Source organism: Fonsecaea erecta, assembly GCF_001651985.1.
Source record: "Fonsecaea erecta strain CBS 125763 chromosome Unknown Scaff22, whole genome shotgun sequence".
Lineage (NCBI taxonomy): Eukaryota > Fungi > Ascomycota > Eurotiomycetes > Chaetothyriales > Herpotrichiellaceae > Fonsecaea > Fonsecaea erecta.
In genome coordinates, this window is record NW_017387265.1 from 24665 (window position 1) to 45072 (window position 20408).

The window sequence follows — 20408 nt, forward strand, 5'->3', positions numbered from 1 at the left end:
TTGCAGTTGGTTTTTGGACCACCAACGCAGTTTCCCCTGCACAGAATTGGGCGTAGAAGGTGCGTTTGAGGAGGGAGTGAAGGATAGGGTTGCGGTCGGGGTTGAAGAGAAGCGACTTTGTGTGAGCAAGGGCGAAGTAGGAACGGGAGGATGATCCAGCGAAGCGTAGCTGAGCTAGTAAAATCCGCTGTAGGGCGGCAATTGCACCCCGTGACTCCCTAAGGCAACCTGCTAAGCGTGGCGAAAAGACTGAAGGTGAAGAAAGAACGGGCACTGGGTACTGGGTACTGGACACTAGCAGTGAGAGTGGTGGAGGTAGAGGTAGAGGGAAGCGAGTCCGTAGACAGACTCTATATGGAGAATTGATTCCCATACAATTCTAGTGGTGTTAGATTCTGCCGAACTTTAGGCGAAGTCGCCGTTGTACGAAGGCGCTTTTTCCCACGTTATTGGTCAAAGGTCAGGTAGCACGTGACGGTACAAACAGCAGCCAATCGGATTTCAACACTCTTCCGCACCAATCAAATCCGCGACTTTTTTGACGAGGTTGCCTGTAATTGTCACCCGGGCTCCCCGGCCGACAACACCCCATGGGGCGAGTGGCCCCCATCAGGCGAATGGCCCCCATGGGGCGAATAGCCCCCAAGTGCCAAAGCGGCCCCCACGAGACACAAACAGAAAGAGATAAATAGGACCTCTATTCTCGCAACTGCTGGAGAAACCCTCAACAGTGCGAAAAGTCGATGTCTTAAGGACACCTTTATACAAATCAAGATACGTGTTCAACCCTCTGACTCTCCGTCTAACGATCCCACCCCAAAGCTCTCTGACAGTAATCTAGCGAAGCGTAGCTGAGCTAGTATTACCGGCTTAAATGGACAAACAGCCACGCTTCAGATTGGTCAACCCTTGTCGGAGCTTATCGATTGGTTGTTGAAAACACAAAACACGTGACCTTGGAGGATTATAGTTATTCCGCTTCCAATCTGAATTGCCCTTTTCAACCTCGCCACCAACTCAGCTTTCAACAGTAACAATTTCATCAGATCTTCATCAAACCTTCATCAAACGGCCTCAATCTGTTTGTCTAGCAATATCCATTCGTCTGTGAAAATTCTCTTAATAAAATCTCTGTGAGCTAAGTTGTGGAACCCTGAAACTGATCGATTCACAGGCAACTCAAATCGCACCTGGTTGGTCTGAAACCTACTCGTCTCCCCCACTCAATACTTTGCTCTCGAAGGCCTGCCGGCGTTGGACAGAAAAAGCAGAAATCTGGCGTTGCAGTTCCTGGTCAGACTCGCGGTCAAAGTCGGCGTGGTAAGACCCAGTAGGTTCCTTGGTGCGCCCCCCGACTCAGACATTCATTCGTCGCGGTTAATCAAGCACAGGGTTCTCCAATTGCCAACAAAGTATGCACACTTCGTAGATGACAATGGCTACGTTCTTGACCCTAGGGGGCTATTCTGGACCACCTACCACACTGCCTTCTCATACCAACGAACCCGTTCTCTGTCATCTGATTCAGTTCATCCCGCGTCAACTCTTCTCGGGATTTCCCCATGGCTCTTCCATCAAGATGGGCCAACGATGGTCTGGATGTGGAGAGGGAGGGGGCGGCTGCGGAGAGGCGGAGGATAAGAGCAAGTCCAAATCAACGAATACCACAACAAACAATGGCGAGCCCCGAGTCAGTTCAGGCGAGAAGCCTGTACCATTACAAAACCACCTCTTTGGACGAGTTTGATTTAAGCGCCCATTCGAAAAAGACGTTCGGCCAGCTGTGCAAAAGCTCCCTCTTTCGACATTCACGAATATGTGCATCCGCTGCCGGCGTGCTCCTTGAAGGCGGACAGTAAATTAGTCCGGAGCAGCAATGGGCCATTCGATGAGAATCGCTTCCGAATCGTCTACAAAGGATACTCGCGCTCTGGCGGAGGGCCCATAAGTTCAGGCATCATGGTCACAACGGCACGTTTGAATCCTACATCCACCGACGTGAGCATGTATGTTTGCCCCAAGCACCCGCAAGAGCATTCCTCTCTAGACTGCGATGCCATTGGTGACCGGGGCCGTGAAGAAATGCAACATGGCATTTTTCTTTCACAACCTACCCTAACGTCGACTGCCCCAAAGTTGGCGAGAAAGCACGCCGGACTCTCAAGGCTCTAATAGAAGTCTTCAACTGAAGTGCTTATCAAAGCTACCAGTGACGACATCCGCCCGCGGCAGTCACACCTGGAAGGTGAAGGGATGCAGGAATTTATTTTCAGTAACGAAAATTTTGAAGTGGTCGACGAGACAGAGCAGAAACTAGTCAAGCTCTTGGAATACACCGAACGGTAAATGCAAAAATACTGGTACGGATGGCCAGCAAAAGTGCTCAACTTCGCCATACTGAAACAGCTGTACAAGATAGCCATTCAGGAACCCCAGAAACAACCGCTGCTGCTGAAAAATAACGCATTCGTCTATCGCAGACAGGTAGACAACTACAAGAGACTGCAGAAAAAGAAAAAGGAGATTTCCTACCAAATAACATGTACCTTGGTCTTGCCTACTCGATTGAGCCTGGCGAGGTTCAGGACATCCAGAAATACCAGGACGCTGGCGTGAAGCTTATCCAGGCGTAAGAAGCCGCAAAATAAAAGGCAGGCAGAAAGATGCTAGCGCTTCGCAAGAAGGTGCCCGCGAAGAGGATGACTCACCGGCAGAACTCGACGTTGCTCATGAGCTAGAAAAGCAGGGCTCCCCGTTCTGCATTGAAGCTATCGTCGATACGTATTTCCAATGGAGACAAGCACAGGATGGTTACGTCGCAGTCGACACGTGGCTCGACGGCAGGCCAGACGACATCAACGAAGTCACCATCGTTTGGGAAAAGGAATTCCTCTGCTAACCCCCTCCACGAGGACTGGATCTTCAAGAGCACGAGCTCCCGTGATCCTTGAGTTGACGATTGGCCAGAATTCCTGCAGACACCGAAGTATAATACGGAGCAACTAGCGGAAGAGATCATGCCGATCCAGGTACCCAGCGTCGCACTTGTCCTGGAGTCCTCCTTCGATATAGCCCTAGAAGACGCCCAGACCAACCCAAGCGATCTCGATATCCTCGAACAACTCCGCCGTGATGCAGGTTTCAACAAGACTGTTGAAGCGATTCCGGACGTGCCAGCATCTCAGCCACCGACCTTTGAACCGGCGAGCGTCAATGTTGGGGCGCTGGACCAGAACGCCCCCCTTGAAAAGGACCTGGGGACTTGACGCGGACCAAGCATGCCACTGTGGACGACGACGATGATGACGATGACCTATTGGGTGGTTTTGAGGCAGCTGCACTATATGGAGAGGGCGAAGTGGCGATGGAAGGCCGATGAGCTTGTGGGCGGAGGGAGAAGCGGACCGGTAATCAACTCTACATGACGGTTTCATTTGTCTTGCTTTTTTAATCTACGCGGTGGTTCTGCAGCCACCATTACGGATTGGAGTCGGAATTTGCAGGTGTCCGGGGTCTGGGTGCGTCTTGCACAAGTCCTTTCCGGTGATTCGTCCAGTATCTTATGCTCTGCATCGGAGTGTGTTTCGTAAGAATCATGGTTTCATCTGTTGAAGCCTTCAACCCTCATGTTTACGCGAGCGGGCGTGCCGGACAATTAGGTGGTGTCCAAGCGATTGTTTCCTGCTTCTGAAAATTCCTCATTGTCTTCTACGTCATGTGAATTTGGCGCGTGTTCGCGAACGTCTCTCTGACCGTCCCAGTTACCCGTGATGTATTCCATGCATCGTTATGACGATTCCTGCCTGAACAGGACGTTGCCTCTAGGACGTAGCCGGTTGGTTGGTCCTGAAGGCGCGTAGAACGCGTCAAGGGCGTCCCGAAGAGCCATCGTCCAACGCGTGCTTCCGGTCCATCGCCTCTGAGTCAAGGGCACAACTCCTCATGCTGCTGAATATGTAAATGTTCTCATTTGTGTCATCACTGCCCCCACAGTCTCTGCACCAACCCTTTCATATCATTCGAGGCGACCTCGGTGTAGTCTCGGACGTAGCTCTGCATGTCGTCCTGAGCATCTGTACAACTCTTACCCTCTTCCAAGCTGTTCTGGTTGTCCACAGTCCCGTTCCACGCATCATCTTGCTCTCCTTCTGGTACTGGGGCAAGCGAATAGCCCGGGTCTGCCACAATTTCGTCCAGTGCTGTCTTTTCCTTGCATGGATGGTAAAACTCGTCCTCGTCAAAGTTAGTACTGACCTCGGAGAACATTCTCAGCCAGATGGACTCAATTCTTTCCCTCTCCAAGCGCTCCCAGCCAGCTCCCGTGTCTCACAAACTATAGCCCCTGGCCACAGACTCCTTGCTCGGCGTCACGTCGAACATTCGCCAGACTTCTTTGTTCTCCGACGGCACAGATTCGTCAAGCTAGTGGACTCGCTTCCGCCGTGGTATGACCCGGATGTAGGCACGTTCGTGCGGTGGTAAAGCACTGGCTGAGGTCGCACGGCTCGGGCTGAGTCGCTCGCTCGTCGGGTTTCAGGGTGGTTGGCATCTTGCTTTTGCCGTGGGACTGGAAATCCCGTGTGCACCTGAACCGGGAGGTCATCCAGGGTTGATCACCCGCCTCGATCAGGGGTATTACCTCCCACCAAACTCCTAACGCATCGTCTCAAGACTCCATCTGCCATGAGCATACACAGTGAGCTTGCCGTGGTAGCGGTCGAAGGCGAAGCCGAAAAGCGCGGCCAGGGGACGGGAGTCTTATGAGGGAGTAGAAGTTTGAGGCGCATGCTGATGTGGTGATAGAAACCTGCGGGCTTACTATCTACATTGCACAAATTCTAGCATAATAAGTCTCATGCTGGCTCACACACACTAAGTGCACGGTGCGGGACCAGGCAGACTAAGTGGATGTTTTTGCGCAGAAACGACGACGCCTGTATCAGGTGCCAGAGCGAGGGTGACAGAGAGAGGATGTCAGAAAGAGGGTTGTCGCTAGACAAAATTCGGGGGCTACGTACTTTGTGGTTGTGTTGATGAGCTACAGAGGCACCAAGAATCGCCGGGAATGTCATTTTGCGAGCCTTGTGACAAGCTTCTAGAGGAGTTCACAAAGGTGACGAATAATTGGAAATAGAGATCATGTAAGTGAAAAAAGGACTTGTGGTCCGTGCGTAATCGAGGAGGCCAGGTTTCGCATCAGGTTTTCTGCCCCTGCATCTCGGCGTCGGGCTAACGAAACTCCGAGAGCCAAGCCATGGTGTGCCAAGATGATCGGGCGCATCAGAGTTGGGCACCTGATTGGACAATTCTCTGCGGGCGCAGCCTTTAATTAAACGCGTGGCCGGGATTGGCTGAACTATCGTTTGCCTGGCGGCTAGGTTGCTGAACCCGTCACCCTCGTACCAAATTTTTTCCCAACCAAATTTTTTCCCAACCTCATCTTCACATTCCCCAACAAGTGGCATCTTTCTGTCAATCAAGCAGCGACCCTCACTCACCACGACTACGAAATACGACTGCGAAACCGTCCGCGAAAACTATTTCAGCCCTGCTGCCAATTCATCTTCGACTGACCTGCCACCCGAAAGACCCGAACGACGGCGGCGATCAGCCGGTCTGCAACCCTATCCTCCACCTTGCAGCTTTGCCCCCGTCCTGCGCCATAGAAACTCGCGATGTCAGCAAACGCGAATCCTCAAACTCCTCCGACTTTGCAAAGCGCTATTTGGGAGCGACTCCAGGATGTAACGCCCATCCGCAGTCATGATGCGAAAGAAGATAGCTCCAAGACCAATTGCCAGTGGCTCATAGAACAGAATTGGTGGGGGAATATGAGCCAGCAGGAGGTGGAAGGAAGACGGCGAGAGAAAATCAAGCAACCGGAATACTATAGAGTGCGTATTGGCACGCGACTGAAAATGCTTGAAGATTTGATCCTAAAATCTGGGCTACAAACACTATTCAAAACGGCAGATGCTCTGGATGGACTGTTATTTGGCCTGGGTGCGAAACCCGACGACTTTAAGAAGGCGGAACACGAGATTCCTGATACGGAGAAGGAGTATTGGGACGCGGAGCACGATTTCCAGCGAGACCGCGAAGACGAGGTCCAGCGGTCAGGCTACAATTACGACGACTCGCCGCTTGCGTCCCCTACACGGACTCCGCCGATATCCCTCGAACCACGCTCGGTCGACCGCACCTCTCTACCCTCCAAGGCAGCTTCCCAGCCAGATTCCCCGGGAGTCTCCAATACCCGCGTGCAGAAGAAGCGTCACAGCAAATACACGAAAAGAAAGCAGCGAAGCACAAGAGCATCTAAGCGGCTGAAGGCTTCTCTGGAGGACGAGCTGAACACAAGCGCCTTCGTGGAATCTGCTTCGGGTAAAGGACCAACCATGACAACCTTGAGCGAAAAGGCTGTCCCCTTTGCGCGACCTGCAAATGGGCGAGTAGGAACAAAGACAAAAGCAAATAGCACACCGCACCAATCTGAGGGAACGAGAAAATCGACACGAATTCAGAAGAAGCAAAAGGAAGCGTATCTTATCGAAGAGAGAACGAAACCCATTATCAGAGGTTACCACCTTCGCTCCAAAGATCGTGATAATATGACAAGATGAGTCGCGCATGGCCGGAAGGATTCCCAGAAGCAAGGCGTGGCTGTGAATCTCCGAGGCGTAGCGCGTCCATGTCCAGACACGCTAAGAAGTGCGGGCTTGGCAGCGGTTTGCCGTTTCACTAGCCGTTTCACCAACCGCTATACACCCTACCGTTATACCCTGTCGGTGGATCGTCTCATTTCTTCCTTCACTCACATCCTGTCACCATCCGCCCCTCCCTTCCCTGGTGCCCTGAGTGGCCCGAGCGAGCCGCCAACAGAGTCAGACTATCAAAGCGGCCAAGCTGTCCGCCCTATCTCTAAGGCTCTTTTGCTCTTTTCCAGTCCCACTCCTCCTATTTCTCCTTTAACAACTCTTCAAGTTATTGAAACGATCAAGCCACAACCAAAACCACCATCCTATCTTAATCTCGATCGCACCGCAGTCTTTCTTGCATGACTCTCCTAGACAAGGCCTAAAATAAAATGAATTTGTTCGGATATGGGAAAGACGCTACCGGCGAGGAACCCGCAAGGTGTGTCGAAGGCACATCACCTGGGGCCCCAGGCCTCGGCGACATTGCGGTGTTGATGGGTCATATCGAGGGCCGGTGGGCAGAACAATTCCTCGAACTGAATCAAGCGCACGTCTGGGAACCGCCTCTCCGCGATGGGTCGCAAGAGACCGACGCCGAGATTGACGATGAGAAGCCAGAACCGTGGCGGGGACAGATGCATGCCTCTATTTCTCTTGATCGCATCCTGTGTCATTCCTTTCTGAAGCTTCCAACCCGGCAGGACGGCTGGCGCCACGGAGCAGAAACAATGAGCTCAAGGAGAAAAGGCGAGAGGCTGCGCGACATGTTGTATCCGCTAAACGCCGAAAGTGGTATCAGCAGCTCGATGTTTCGCATCGACTTTGCGCCTGGCCCCAATAGGAAGCCTACCCCAAGAATCACCCCAGAATTAGATTCTCGACACCCCCCAATCCGCATCGAGATAGGGACAACCACTCTCAGGCGAGACTTAGGTCAAAGCGTGATGCTTGACCGGCCGGCCAAAATATACCTCAACGATAACGACCCCGACTGTCTGAATTTTTGGATATGGTCACCTACACGCAACGCGGTGGAACAGAGAGTCTTCAAGAAACACACCGATGCCTTTTATAAACGTGGGAATTGCATGGACGAGGCATACTTTCCTGGTCTTACCTCCACTGGCGGTTCCACCCGGGCTCCGTCGCGTGCGGGCTACGAGACACGGACAGGTCCGACTGTCATGGAATACGAGACACGGACAGGTCTGTCTGGCACAGTATACCAGATAGACGGTAGCAAAATTGGGAACGGTGCTTTCAGAGACGTGTATCCTGTCAAAATCATCGGTCATCCTGTTTCCAACCTAGTCGTGCCAGAGCAGACCGCCATCCAGAAACGACAGGCCGAGATGCTAAAGGAAGATCCCCAAGAGTACCAATCCAACCCCCCTAAACCAGATCTTGTCGCAAAAGTGGTCAGACTACCGGGCAACGATGATCAGTCGAAGCAGAATTATAGAGAAATGCTGGAAATAGAAGCCAAGTTTGTAATGAATCACCCGCATGTGAGTATATCTGTCCTTTCTTCTCCTATCTTTCTTGCTCGCGTCCCTCGTGCGGATGCTCCGGCTCTGGACTGGCTCCCTGCTAATACGATTGTGTTTTCGCTAGCCTCACGTCAACCAAATCTACGACATCTCCTACAAACCCGGAGCTGATGACAGACCGTGGATCATCGAACAACGCCAGAAATACTGCCTTGACGACGAGTGTCTCCCCTTTCCTATCGACAAGCTGGATATGGCCAAGCAGCTCCTTTGTGGCTTAAAGTACTTACACTTCCACGGGATAATGCATCGCGACATCAAGCCTGCTAATGTAATGCTGGAGCTCATAAAATACTACGCCGAGGGCCGTCTGCGTGTCCGATGGGTCGCCAAATACACTGATCATGGCATGGTGGCGTCTACTAACCGCATGGTGAAGGGAAGGTGTGGGTCGCCCTGGTACTGCGCGCCTGAGGTCCTAGATAACAAGCCTTACAATGAGAAGGCCGACAGCTTCTCTGCTGGCGTCATGATGTTTTGTATGATTGCGGAGTACGACCCCTTCCGGAAGCAATCGAACTGGTCGCCGGCCTCGTCTTCCCAAGTACGGCTATGGATGAATGAAGAAGTTGGTCCAATCATAGAGACGGAGTGCCCTCAGGAATGGCGGGTTTTTTTCAAAGGAATGCTTTTGGAGAATCCAAAGGCACGGTGGAGCGTGGATAAAGGCCTGGATTACCTGCTGAGCCTGGACCAAAGCCCAACACGCGACAGCTCCTCGAACGCTCCGTCTTTACCTTGGACAACAGGACCCTTTACAGAGGAAGAGAAGCGAATGACGAAGAAGGAAGTGTTCAGGCGCAATGGTGTGATGGAGTCTGATGATGAGCTGTCTGATAGTGCTAGCACCATCACCCCGACAGCTCTAGGTATACATCCTGACGGCAGAGCTCTGGAGGATGACGTACCGGTGACGCCCAAGCTCTCTTGCCCAGCGGAGCTACCTGTCACACCTTGCCAAGGGCTCGCAGGGGAAGACGCACTACCTTCCGCGACCTGCACGCCCGTTTTTGGCGACGAGGCGACGGCTCGGACCGTCAAGCAAGTGGTAGACCAGCCGGCACCTCACGATTTCAGCGCCATCTGGGACTGGGGCGAACTTCAATTTCACTGGAGGAAGACGCTCCCAGCGCGTCGGGCACCCACGAGCGCATTCGCCAAGCCGCGCCCGAATCCTAGGCTACAACCTGGAATTACCAACCGGACCTTGGGTTTCACTCCATTCCCACAGACCAGGTGCTCGACCAAGGCAGAAAGGTTTTCGTCATCACAGCAGTTGACCAAGGAACTGACAAATGCAATTCAGAGCGCAGAGGGCGAGGATTCCGAGGCAGAGACGGAGCGACTGGATGGAGACGAAGACCCTGAAGTACCACCCGACACCCACGACCACAGCGGTCCCGAGGATGAGACCGGGAGGGATATTGGAGACGAAGAAGCCAACATACAAATCGAGACGGCAGAGACCGAGAGGGATGTTGAAGACAGAGGACCTGAAGCAGCATACTCCACCCGCAGAGGGGCCCAAACGAATGCGCCGACTAACGACGATCATGAGAACGAGCAGCGTGAAGGGCTGAACGACCGCGAGTCGTTGTTTCTTTTGCGGCCGTTTCAGCCCAGGAAGCGTGCAGCCACAGATTCGACAGAGGCCAACAAGAGAGTCAGAAACAATTTTAACAATGCTAAGGAGATTAACTTAGGTGGTGGTCGTTTTGCAAGGGTGCTTCGCTAAGTGCAGAGGCCTTCCGCACATCGATTTATGGCATACATAGATGGAGTTGGATGAGTCAAAACATTTTGCATTTGGCTACCATTACCATCTTTCTGGCAGATTCTACCGCGCGTTTTGCAATGCACTTTGGCTCCAGTAGACTCAGACTCAATACTCATAAGGTGTAGGCCAATGACACCTGTGCACCGCTCGCATGAGGGAATACGCTCCATTATCTTTGTCAACCAAAGGTGTGCGAGGCAGTCCTCCGCCGCAGAACCGCCGAAGACATATGGATGGTACTGGTAAGACATACACATACGCGAACGAGCTCACAGTACCCAGTCTCGCAAAGTCTTATCCACATGACTAAGACGGGAGACCGACCAGTCGCGCGCTACGGTAGTTCCGAGAAGCACGAACTCATCGGTTACGGGAACGATGTCTGGTACGACCAGACTCTTACAAGTACTTTTTAATCTGTTGGGCGTCACGCCTTGATACCAAGTGCTGGCATCTTTCTGGGCGGTTCCCAAAGAAATCCAGGATCATGAAGACGATCCTCCGGCAGGTGAAGCCCAGGGAAACGTAGCCGGTCCAGGCTCCTGATAGTGACACGTGGCAAGTTTGATGGTAGACTTAGGAGGAGCCATGGTTTCAGTCTCCCATGGTGTTGCCCTAACCCTATTGGGAAGGTCAGCCGATGGGTGACACTGCGCCACTGCCTGCCACAGGACGCGCTAGCGCGCTAGCGTGCAACTACTAGATAGATATTTTCTGGCCACACAGAAAACCAAGAATGAGAATCAAGTAGTCCCACACATGGGGCCGAAAATGAATACTAGTCAGATTGTCGTGGCATGAATGAGAGGAGTCCTCACCAAGGGAGGCGCGGCAAGATAGAAACGGGATTGGCTTCCGGTTGTGACCTTTACGGATAAAAAGGAGCGGGCTGCCGTACTTTACGATATTCGTGGCTTGCGAGGCTAGCGTATGTACCTATTCGCCCAGGAACGCAGACATGGTCACCATAGTCCTGTTGAGCGAAGCGAAAACAGTATTACAGGCAGCCTCGTCAAAGAAGCCGCGGATTTGATTGGTACGGAAGAGTATCAAAATCCGATTGGCTACTTTTTGTAACGTCATGTGTGACTTAAACTTTGACCAATAAGGTGGGAATATCTCGGACAGCGATTTTCAAAGCGCCTTCGAACCCCTGCGACTTCGCCTAAAGTTAGGCAGAATCTAACACCACCAAGATTGTATGGGAATCAATTCTCTATGTAGAGTCTGTCTACGGAGTCGCTTGCCTCTACTTCTACCTCTACCAATACCAATACCACCAGCACTGCCATTACCAGCCAGTGTCCAGTACCCAGTACCCAGTGCCCGTCTTTTTTCACCTTCAGTCTTTTCGTCACGCTTAGCAGGTCGCCTTAGGGAGTCACGCGGTGAAAATGTCGCCCTACAGCGTATTTTAGAAGGGCTTGGATGGGTCTGGCAAAATATGGCTGTAAGGATATGTATCAGCAGACAAGGCGAAGGGGATAAAGTGGATGAAAGTAGTCTACATGGGCCGCTCAACCTGACATGTTCGCGTCCAAGCGAGCGGAGAGAATAGAAAAAAGGTTGTTCCAAGTCGAGCCGATCTGCCTGACAGGTCCAAAGATGAGAGAGCGCAAGTAATGAAATTCCTTCCCCCGCGTCGGCCGCCCTGCTGGTCCATCCACGAAAAAGAAATCAGAGAGCGAGAATCGTCCGCGTCGGCCGTCATGCAAGTCACAGTGAGCCGCCATCCCAGTCGAGCAAAGCATGTTGTTCTTCGTCCCGGCCCTGCAAGCCAAAGTAGAGCAAGGAGGTTTGGGACGGGAGACATGGAAGACAATAAACTGCAATTCTCGGTTGGGCTAAGTCGTCTGCAGCTCAAGGCTCTTGTGCACTAGGCAGTGACGGAGGGAGCGTGTGACCAAGCCTGCGGGTGACTGTACGCGGCCACGCTCAATCCGTGGCCGTGAAAACTCCCGTGGCTACCTCCTCGGCGGAGCAGGATACGCCATCAGGGCCTGTCGAGTCTCTCTTAGACTCGGAGGCTCCGTCCCCGAGGTTGATTTCCTCCGTATGGACGCTACGGATGGCGGGATTCGGGACGCTGGGGCATGTATCAGACTCGAAGCTGTTCACGGAAATGGTACCGTTCAAGCACGGGAAGTGAGATCACCCTGGGTCCCCGGCAGGGGAACCGCGGCGACGTAGACCCCAACGGTGAGGAATAGGTCGAGAATGCCGGTGAACTTCATCTTGTCAAATTTGTGCCGTCGAAGTGGTGGGAAAAATTGGCGTGGAGAAGATAAATGTGAGCTCCGGGGAGGAAAAGCAAGGTATGAGGGTTGTCGAGTGCCGCTGATGAGATGAGAAGAGTATGGGTGTTGTGTGCTTCTGGTAAGATGAGGAGAGGAGGAGGAAGAGTGTCAAGGGCTGCAGAACAGAAGAGGATAGGTTGAGCTCTAGAGCGAAAAGACGGCGTGGCGTTTCGCTTTATATCCCCCTTGGGATGCCTCAAGACAGGTAAGGCCGCGGGTACCTCGGCACAAGAAATACACCGAAGGACGGGGAAGTCCATTGACAGGGGACGACAACCATGGGATTTTGCCGCGCCACCGTCGTCTTATCGCATGAAGCAACCTTCGACGATGGACGATGTTACCTTAGTTAAATCAAATGCTGCGGGCGACTGGCTTATCTCTCTTCGCCTGTGCCTGGCCTTATGTGGCACTGTTGATTGGCTTTGTCTGACGTGGGTGTTTCAGCTCCGCGCGACGCTCCCAAAACGCTCGGCGACCCCCTGTACCAGACCGTCCCCGCAACGGCGGGCTGGACTGTGAGACGACGTGTACGGGTCTCTGAAAATAGCAGGTAAGCGTATCAGCCATGGAATCCTCTCGGCTCAGACGACTCCTTGCCGAATGGGAAATGGACGACTCAGCAAAGGAACTTGCGAGATATTGGCTGTCTGTGGTGCCATGCACCTGCCAGTCTCAACGTACCTGTTGGCTAGCATATGGGGCACAGTAAATCCCACGGTATCGGCAGATTTTTAGGGTTATAAAGTCATTAACGGGGTTGTCCGTGTGCGAGGGAAGGGTCACGGGGCGCTGCCTAGGCTTGAAGTTTTTGCCTATGATCTCGACTACAGACGTGACATCATTAAACTGATTGTCATTATCATCAGGCGTACTCACGCCAGCGTCAGAAGCCTGTCACGGCGAGTGACTCGAGCTTATAACCGGACTCATCATCAGCATTAAGCTTGCCTGCGTTACGGGTCGCACAATGGGACACCGAGGTCATACTGCCGGTCGGTATCAGCAAGAGATACTGTCAAACCTTGCCCTGAGCAGAGAAGAAGAGAAAGAGAGACTGGCGGGGAAGGTGACGACGATAAGGAGCCGTGCCAGCAGCTGTGGGCAAGTCTCATGGTCCTTTTCATGTTTACCAAAGCCTTGTCTTGGAGTGCGATGCAACCTATATAAGGCAACAGAACAGGCGAAAAGGCGGCAAAGATAATCTAGATAGAAAGTGCATCTTTTCAGGGGACGTTACGGCGTCGTACGTGAGCCATTCGGCATGGCCGGCCACTCATCAGGCGGCCATCTCCTAAACACATTTCATGCTGGGACTCATCGAGGCGTTTCGGTGAGTTGCTCGGCTCTGAGCATTACTTTAGGGCTCCGCAGCCATGTTTATAGGAGGCGCCATACAGCCAGCCGGTCCGATCTCTGAGGTAGAGGGGATTAGAAGAGAGGAGACGGATAGCCATTCGTCCAGCTGGCGTCTACTTTCCAGACCGATGAGGGCCTCACTCCTGCACTTGACGGACAGGAAGCCACCTACCTAAGCCTAAGCCGCAGTTTGGTCGGGCCGGTCATGATAGAACGGGCAAATGAGGCTCTGTCCAACAGCCTGCGGTTTTTAATTCCCTCACCGAACACTTGGGTGGCTAAGTGCCTGACTTTTCTTGGATCTAACATCGCCCCCTCTCCCAAGCCTTCAGCGAAGAAAAGGGTGAAGTCGCGTTGGTGTTGGCCCCACTATATCCACGCCGGGAAACGCCAGTTCGAATGCCAAAAACCTGAATGATACTGCCGTGTATCCTCACCAAAATACACAGATGTGGTCTTGCAAAAGGCGCGCACACTCTATTGTATGTCCCCCTATCTCAATCACGAGCTTGACATGATGTAATTCACCGTCCAGAGAATACACAAAGTACAGTGCTTTAACAAGATGCGACCGCCCGATGCCACCCTCCCTTAGCACTGAAAATGACGGCGCTGGCGGCGCGGTCTTCCAAATGAGGCTCGCAGTCGCGACGGATGAGATTATGAGTGTTAAGATGGGAGGACGTGGGGAGGCGTAAAGGGTGATATTCATGTCTAAATTGGCGTGATTTATGCCCAACCGACGCAGGGGATGTCGATGCAATGCTCTCGCCTGATTAGTCATTACCGTCAGTCGTTTCTCGCGACGACCAGATAGCAATTCACTTCACGGTGGTCGCTGAGGTTGCTCATTATTTCGTCTTAGCATAAAAATAAGGAGTTGTAGGAGCTCGAGGTGTAGCAAACGTCACGAGCTAACTGACATGATGCCGTCGTCGCTGACAGAGGCCTTGTTGACTGGTGCATGCTTGCTTATGCTTCGGGTGCAGCGAAAGAAGGAAAGGTTGCAGAAGATGTAAGGCGAAAATAAAAGGAATGCGCGCACCAACGGCAATCTATATGGGAGACATGGAGAAGCCTGGAGGAGTTTGGCCGGCTTCGCCCATGGTTTCACCTGCGTCCATGTACACCTCGTATGGTAGACATTGGCCGAATTCTGGCGAGGAAGAGATTGCGAGACCATTCAGACATCACATGGAAAGAGGACTAGGCTGCAGGACCTTTTTGCCCCCTAACATCAGGAGCGCAAGCTCCAGTACAACATTCTATTTTGCCCCACCCACCCCTCCAACACCAACCCTGCACCCCTCCAGACCCCAAGCTGGAGAAACTAAACAGAAGAGAAGGCTTCACCGTTAACTCGCAACGGGAAACACCCACGGCAACCCCGAACAGTGCCACATAGGCCGTTCCAGCGCGACGAGTCGCAGTGAAGAATTCATGCAACTGCGGCACCATTGAAAAAGAAAAAGCCATAGCATCTCCTACAATTGTCAGAAAGAACTGGAGCCGGCGAGCGAGTAGAAACTGGTGCCTGGGGAATTTCTCCATAATTGTGTGGTTTTTACACTGGGTAAGATATGTACGTTGGAATGCAGCACAAGACGGTACTCGCTCGGATGCCGACTTCAGGCACCGACTTACTAGCGACCAGAAAGCACCAGTCAAGGATGCCTTATTGAAGATAGGCAGTACTCAGCGATAGATAGATTCCGTGGTAATAAGTATCTGTCAGAGAGCCTTGGGGTGGGATCGTTAGACGAAGAGTCAGAGGGTTGAACACGTATCTGTATTGTATAAAGCTATCCTTGAGACATCGACTTCTCGCACTGTTGAGGGTCTCTCCAGCAGTGCGAGAATAGAGGTCCTATTTATCTCTTTCTGTGTATANTTCTCTATATATTCAAAGCTCTCTAAAGCCCCTTAGAGTCTTTTCTCGGTCCTTATCCCTAATAGATAGGGGGTCTAGCCGGAGTTAAGGGTATACTAGACTATCTTATCACTACTAGTAGATATTCTCCAGAATATAATGGGAGAGAGTTTAAGAATCCAAGAGTATAGATTAAACCTCCTTATATAAGAGACTACTATACTCGGTTACTAATAAGCTTATAAATGATTTATTAGATCTTACTTTATACCTTAGTCGTTTAGTAAGCGCTAATCAATTCGAATACTTTTATTATCTTTCTTAGAATCCTCAACTAGATAGTTAGAACCTAATATTACTATTTAAACCTTAGTAGGAGTCTATAGTCCCTTAGAAGAGAACTTTATATTATCGTTAATAGAGCCTAAATCTTTTCCAGGACCTAGAACGATTATATTATTCGACCTATCTTTAGTCGATTATACTTATACGCGGTTTCAAAACCGGTTTCTACCCCAAAAGTACGCGGAAAGATTCTTTATCTCGGGGTATAGCGCTAGTAGATTTATTATTTACTAAGTTTATAGAAGCTATTACGTAAGAATTTCTATATCTTTTTTCTATTTCACTATTCCTTAGGTACTTTTCCTAATGCTAGAATCTTAGCGTACTCTATCGCCTTACTAATATTATTGATCTCTATTAGTAGTATAATATTAGGATATTAACTTTCAAAGACTATCGTATCATTAAGCTATCGCTATAGGTTTTATCGTACTAGGTACATAAGATGATAAGATTATCCGTCCTTAACTATCTCTAAGTCGGAAGGGGAATCGATATCGCTCCATTTAGTAGTAGCTGATGTAGATCGTGAGACACCTACTATCTAAGGCCACGAAGATATACACTTAAAATTATATTCCTTATTCTTATAGAGATTAGTAAGTCCCTAGTCGATAGGAGCGTTATAAGGGACTATTGACAAATAGTAGATAGCTTTACGTACTCCTTTCTAGGATATAGCGTATATAGCGGTATATACTACGCCTTCTAAACGGAACACTATTCTTATTCGTTCGCTACTATTGGGAGTAGTCCGCTAGTAGCTCATATCTAGCTTTACTATATTATCTTTATATAATTAAGATAGTAGTATAGTAGAGTCGCTAGGGATGACGAAGAATTAACGGTTATTATCTAGTAGTACCTAGATACCGTAATAGCTAATCTAAAGTATATCCTAGTCGTCGCTATATGGAGAGTATAGTATATCTCGTACTATAGTTTCTATAAGGAACCTTAAGCCTCTAGCGAACTATACGAGTTAGTACTTCAATACTACGTCCTAGTCGGTATCGTCCTCGAAAACTAAGGCGATAGACACTCCTTTATACACTATCTTCTAGTATATATTAATATATATACGCTAATATCTAATAATATTCGCTTTCTAACTTATTATCTACTAGTGTTAGTAATCGTCCAGAAGCGAGTATATAAGGTAGATATATATATAATAACGCTTTTATAAGGACCTTATCGCCATATACTCCGTCCATAAGAGTATATAAGATTTTAGAGAAAGCTACTTATATAGTAAAGGTATCTTACTTATCTATCCGTTCTGAAAGAGAGATCGTATAAATCTTTTAGAAACCCAAGGTCTTATTATAAATACTATAGGTAAACTCGGGGTTTCCCGATATAAAGGTAGATATCATTTGCGAGCCTTTAAGAACCGTAGGAAAACTTTCTTAAAGGTTAAAAAGGTCATAAGGTTCTAGATTAAGTATTCGAAAAGAGGCAAAAGATATAATAAGGACTATAAGGACGATAGACGCTATAAGCCGGAGGCGTATACTAGCTACGGAAAGTATCATAACTTAAAAACTAAAACTAATTTATCGAATATTTTTGCTTAAGATAATAAATCTAAAATATATATATATAATAGGTATTACACCTAGGAAAGAGTAATAGTCGTCAGTAGATTTTGTAAACTATAACGAAATTCCCAGCTAGTCATAATGTCAGTCTTACACATACATAGTAGATATAGCCTACTAAATAGTCGGAATAGTTAAGGTACGATAGATTAGATACAGAAGTAGCCCTAGATATCAGCCTACTACCAGTTCCACTGATCTTCGTGTTAGAGAGCCTTAGGGTAGGATCGTTAGACGAAGAGTTAGAGGATTAAATATATATCTATATTATATAAAGCTATCCTTAAGATATTGACTTCTCGCACTATTAAGAGCCTCTCTAGTAGTGCGAGAATAGAGGTCCTATTTATCTCTTTCTATATATACCTTATAGGGGCTAACTTAGTATTAGGAGCTATTAGCCCTATAGGGACTATTCGCCCTATAGGGGCTAAATACCCTTTTCGCCCTATAGGGACTAAACGCCTAATAGAGACTATTCGCCCTATCGGGTATTGTCGGCCGGGAAGCGTATTATAATAGTCATTGTAACAGCCCTACTTCCCGGGTGACAAATATATAATATATAACTCTATAGAACAATCTATTATATATAAGCTAGTTGTTTGATTATGTAAGTTACCTATCTTGCCGACAGTATAAAGAGAAAAAGTAGAAGGGGTCCCAGCCAAGCCCAGGGTGTACTAGCCAATCAAAGCGCGAGACTACCTTCCTATGCATTAAATAGCTAAATTTTTAGGCTTAGCGCCCTCTAGTTCTCAGCCTAATTCTCTCCTATTATAATAGGTAACCTAGAATAGTATTATATAAATACTGAATTACTTAGATTACCCATGTGTTAAGGATACCTTAGTGAAGATAGGCAGTACTCAGCGATAGATAGAATCCGTGGTAATAAGTATCCTTTACGTATCGTATTAACAAGACTTAAAGCTTGAGAGAAGGAAGCTTTCCGTTTGTGGGAAGCGTACCTTTTCTCCTATAGGCCTAGTAAGCCTAATTAGCTTAGGGCCGTCCTAGCGGTCCCTTTACTCCGCTCTTCCACTTGAGCTATAGTGGCGTATAGGGATACTTCTCCCCTACGAGTCACGTGCTCTTCTACTGCGTTTGTGACACTATGTAACCATATAAATTAGGTCTAGGACGCCTATATATATAGTCTAGTGTAGTTTAATAGAAAGGTCTATAGGAGTATGTAGGATAGTAAACTAGTAGAGATAGAGGGTCTTGGGCATAACTATCCTTTACGCTAAGTAAAGACCCAATTGATATATCACCTATGTAGTCATATGACTATACTAGCTTAGCTACCGTTCTAATAGAGTAATATGATAATCTACTTACTATATTATATTACACTTTCCATTTCCTGATTTTCTATGACCTCACTTATCCTTGCCTCATGTCTACGAGGCTATTCTGCCAGTAGACCTTCCCTTGGGTACCACGCCTTGGTTGTATAAAAAGTCTATCTCTGACAGCGAGAGTAGAGATCTAACCAAGTCGACAATATCACTTGTGACCCGCCACTTCATTATAAATTAATCGCCAAACACCTCTCTATCTATAATCGTATCGGATATGAACGGCAATTTTCGTTAGAGAGGCTATCTATACTAGTTTAGCCTTATCGGGAGCGCCAAAGAGGAAATTGTCAGAGAGCCTTGGGGTGGGATCGTTAGACGAAGAGTCAGAGGGTTGAACACGTATCTGTATTGTATAAAGCTATCCTTAAGACATCGACTTCTCGCACTATTGAGGGTCTCTCCAGTAGTGCGAGAATAGAGGTCCTATTTATCTCTTTCTGTGTATACCTATTGGGGGCAGACTTGGCATTGGGGTCCGACTTGGCATTGGGGTCCGCCTTGGTATTAGGGTCCGCCTTGGCATTGGGGGTCGCCTTGGCATTGGGGCCGCCTTGGCATTGGGGGCCGTTCACCCCATGGGGTGTTGTCGGCCGGGAAGCGTATTGTAACAGTCATTGTAACAGCCCTGCTTTCCGGGTGACAGTATCCTTTACGTACAGTAGTGACAAGACTCAAAGCTTAAGAGAAAAAGCTTCCTAGGTGCGGCAAGCGTGCCTTTCTTGTCTGGGCTTGGCAAACCTGAAACGGCTTGGGGTCGTCCGAGGAGTCCTTTTACTCCCCCCTTCCTCCTGAGGTACGGTGGCGCAGGAGCATACTTCTCCCCTACCAGTCACGTGCTCTTCTGCACTGTTTGTGATAACGATGTACGGACGGTACGCTTCTTAGGGGTAAGGGAAGGGGTAAGGGGTACGGGAGAGGGAGAAGGAGAATGAATTTTTCCTTGTTGTATGATGTATGACATTATGACGCTGCGTACCCGTAATAAATCATTAGGCCCTCTTTGTTGATACGGGTATGTACCATCTATTACGCCGAACCCGAAGTGGTCTGACATGGCGTGATGATATGGAGGCATCTACATGCGAAACGGGCGCCTAATTGCTGCAGCATGGCAGTATGTAGAACAGGCCTGGTACAGATACAAGTTCTCTCGCAGAGCGAGCTATAGGCTGTTCAAGCCGTGCTAAAAGGCCATTCTCTTCCCTCGTCTGTCCTGTCTAACACTCGCCACATTTCCCACCCTACTCTGCCCTTCCCTGTCCTTCCTTGCCCTGCTCTGTCCTCCGTCCCGGAAGATAATACCGTACGCGTGCGAGAGCTCGACGCATCCTTCTGTGGGACTACTTGGTTGTATTCTCAGTTTTCTGTGTGACCAGAAAAGATCTATCTAGTAGTTGCACGCTAGCGCGCTAGCGCGTCCTGGGGCAGGCAGTGGCGCAGTGTCACTCAGTCGGCTAACCTTCCCAATAGGGTTAGGGCGATAGTTACGCCGGGCGGTGAATATACGAAACGGGTGATTTTCATTGCTCTTATTCGGTTGC

General features: G+C 49.5%; 4 protein-coding genes across 4 annotated transcripts; 3 read left to right on the plus strand and 1 right to left on the minus strand.

Annotated features, from left to right (window-relative positions):
- Window positions 1-2540: 2540 nt before the first annotated feature.
- On the plus strand, window positions 2541-3266 carry AYL99_12008 (hypothetical protein; the record flags this gene model as incomplete). Its single annotated transcript, XM_018843512.1, has 3 exons — window positions 2541-2629; window positions 2671-2872; window positions 2979-3266. 3 exons carry the CDS (start codon window positions 2541-2543, stop codon window positions 3264-3266), a joined length of 579 nt encoding a protein of 192 aa, XP_018687156.1.
- A 2409-nt stretch (window positions 3267-5675) lies between these two features.
- Window positions 5676-6623, plus strand: AYL99_12009 (hypothetical protein; the record flags this gene model as incomplete). Its single annotated transcript, XM_018843513.1, has 1 exon — window positions 5676-6623. The coding sequence occupies one exon, from the start codon at window positions 5676-5678 to the stop codon at window positions 6621-6623; it is 948 nt and encodes a 315-aa protein (XP_018687157.1).
- Window positions 6624-7087: 464 nt separating this feature from the next.
- Window positions 7088-9983, plus strand: AYL99_12010 (hypothetical protein; the record flags this gene model as incomplete). Its single annotated transcript, XM_018843514.1, has 2 exons — window positions 7088-8206; window positions 8313-9983. The coding sequence occupies 2 exons, from the start codon at window positions 7088-7090 to the stop codon at window positions 9981-9983; spliced, it is 2790 nt and encodes a 929-aa protein (XP_018687158.1).
- Window positions 9984-11989: 2006 nt separating this feature from the next.
- On the minus strand, window positions 11990-12259 carry AYL99_12011 (hypothetical protein; the record flags this gene model as incomplete). Its single annotated transcript, XM_018843515.1, has 2 exons — window positions 11990-12111; window positions 12181-12259. 2 exons carry the CDS (start codon window positions 12257-12259, stop codon window positions 11990-11992), a joined length of 201 nt encoding a protein of 66 aa, XP_018687159.1.
- Window positions 12260-20408: the final 8149 nt, after the last annotated feature.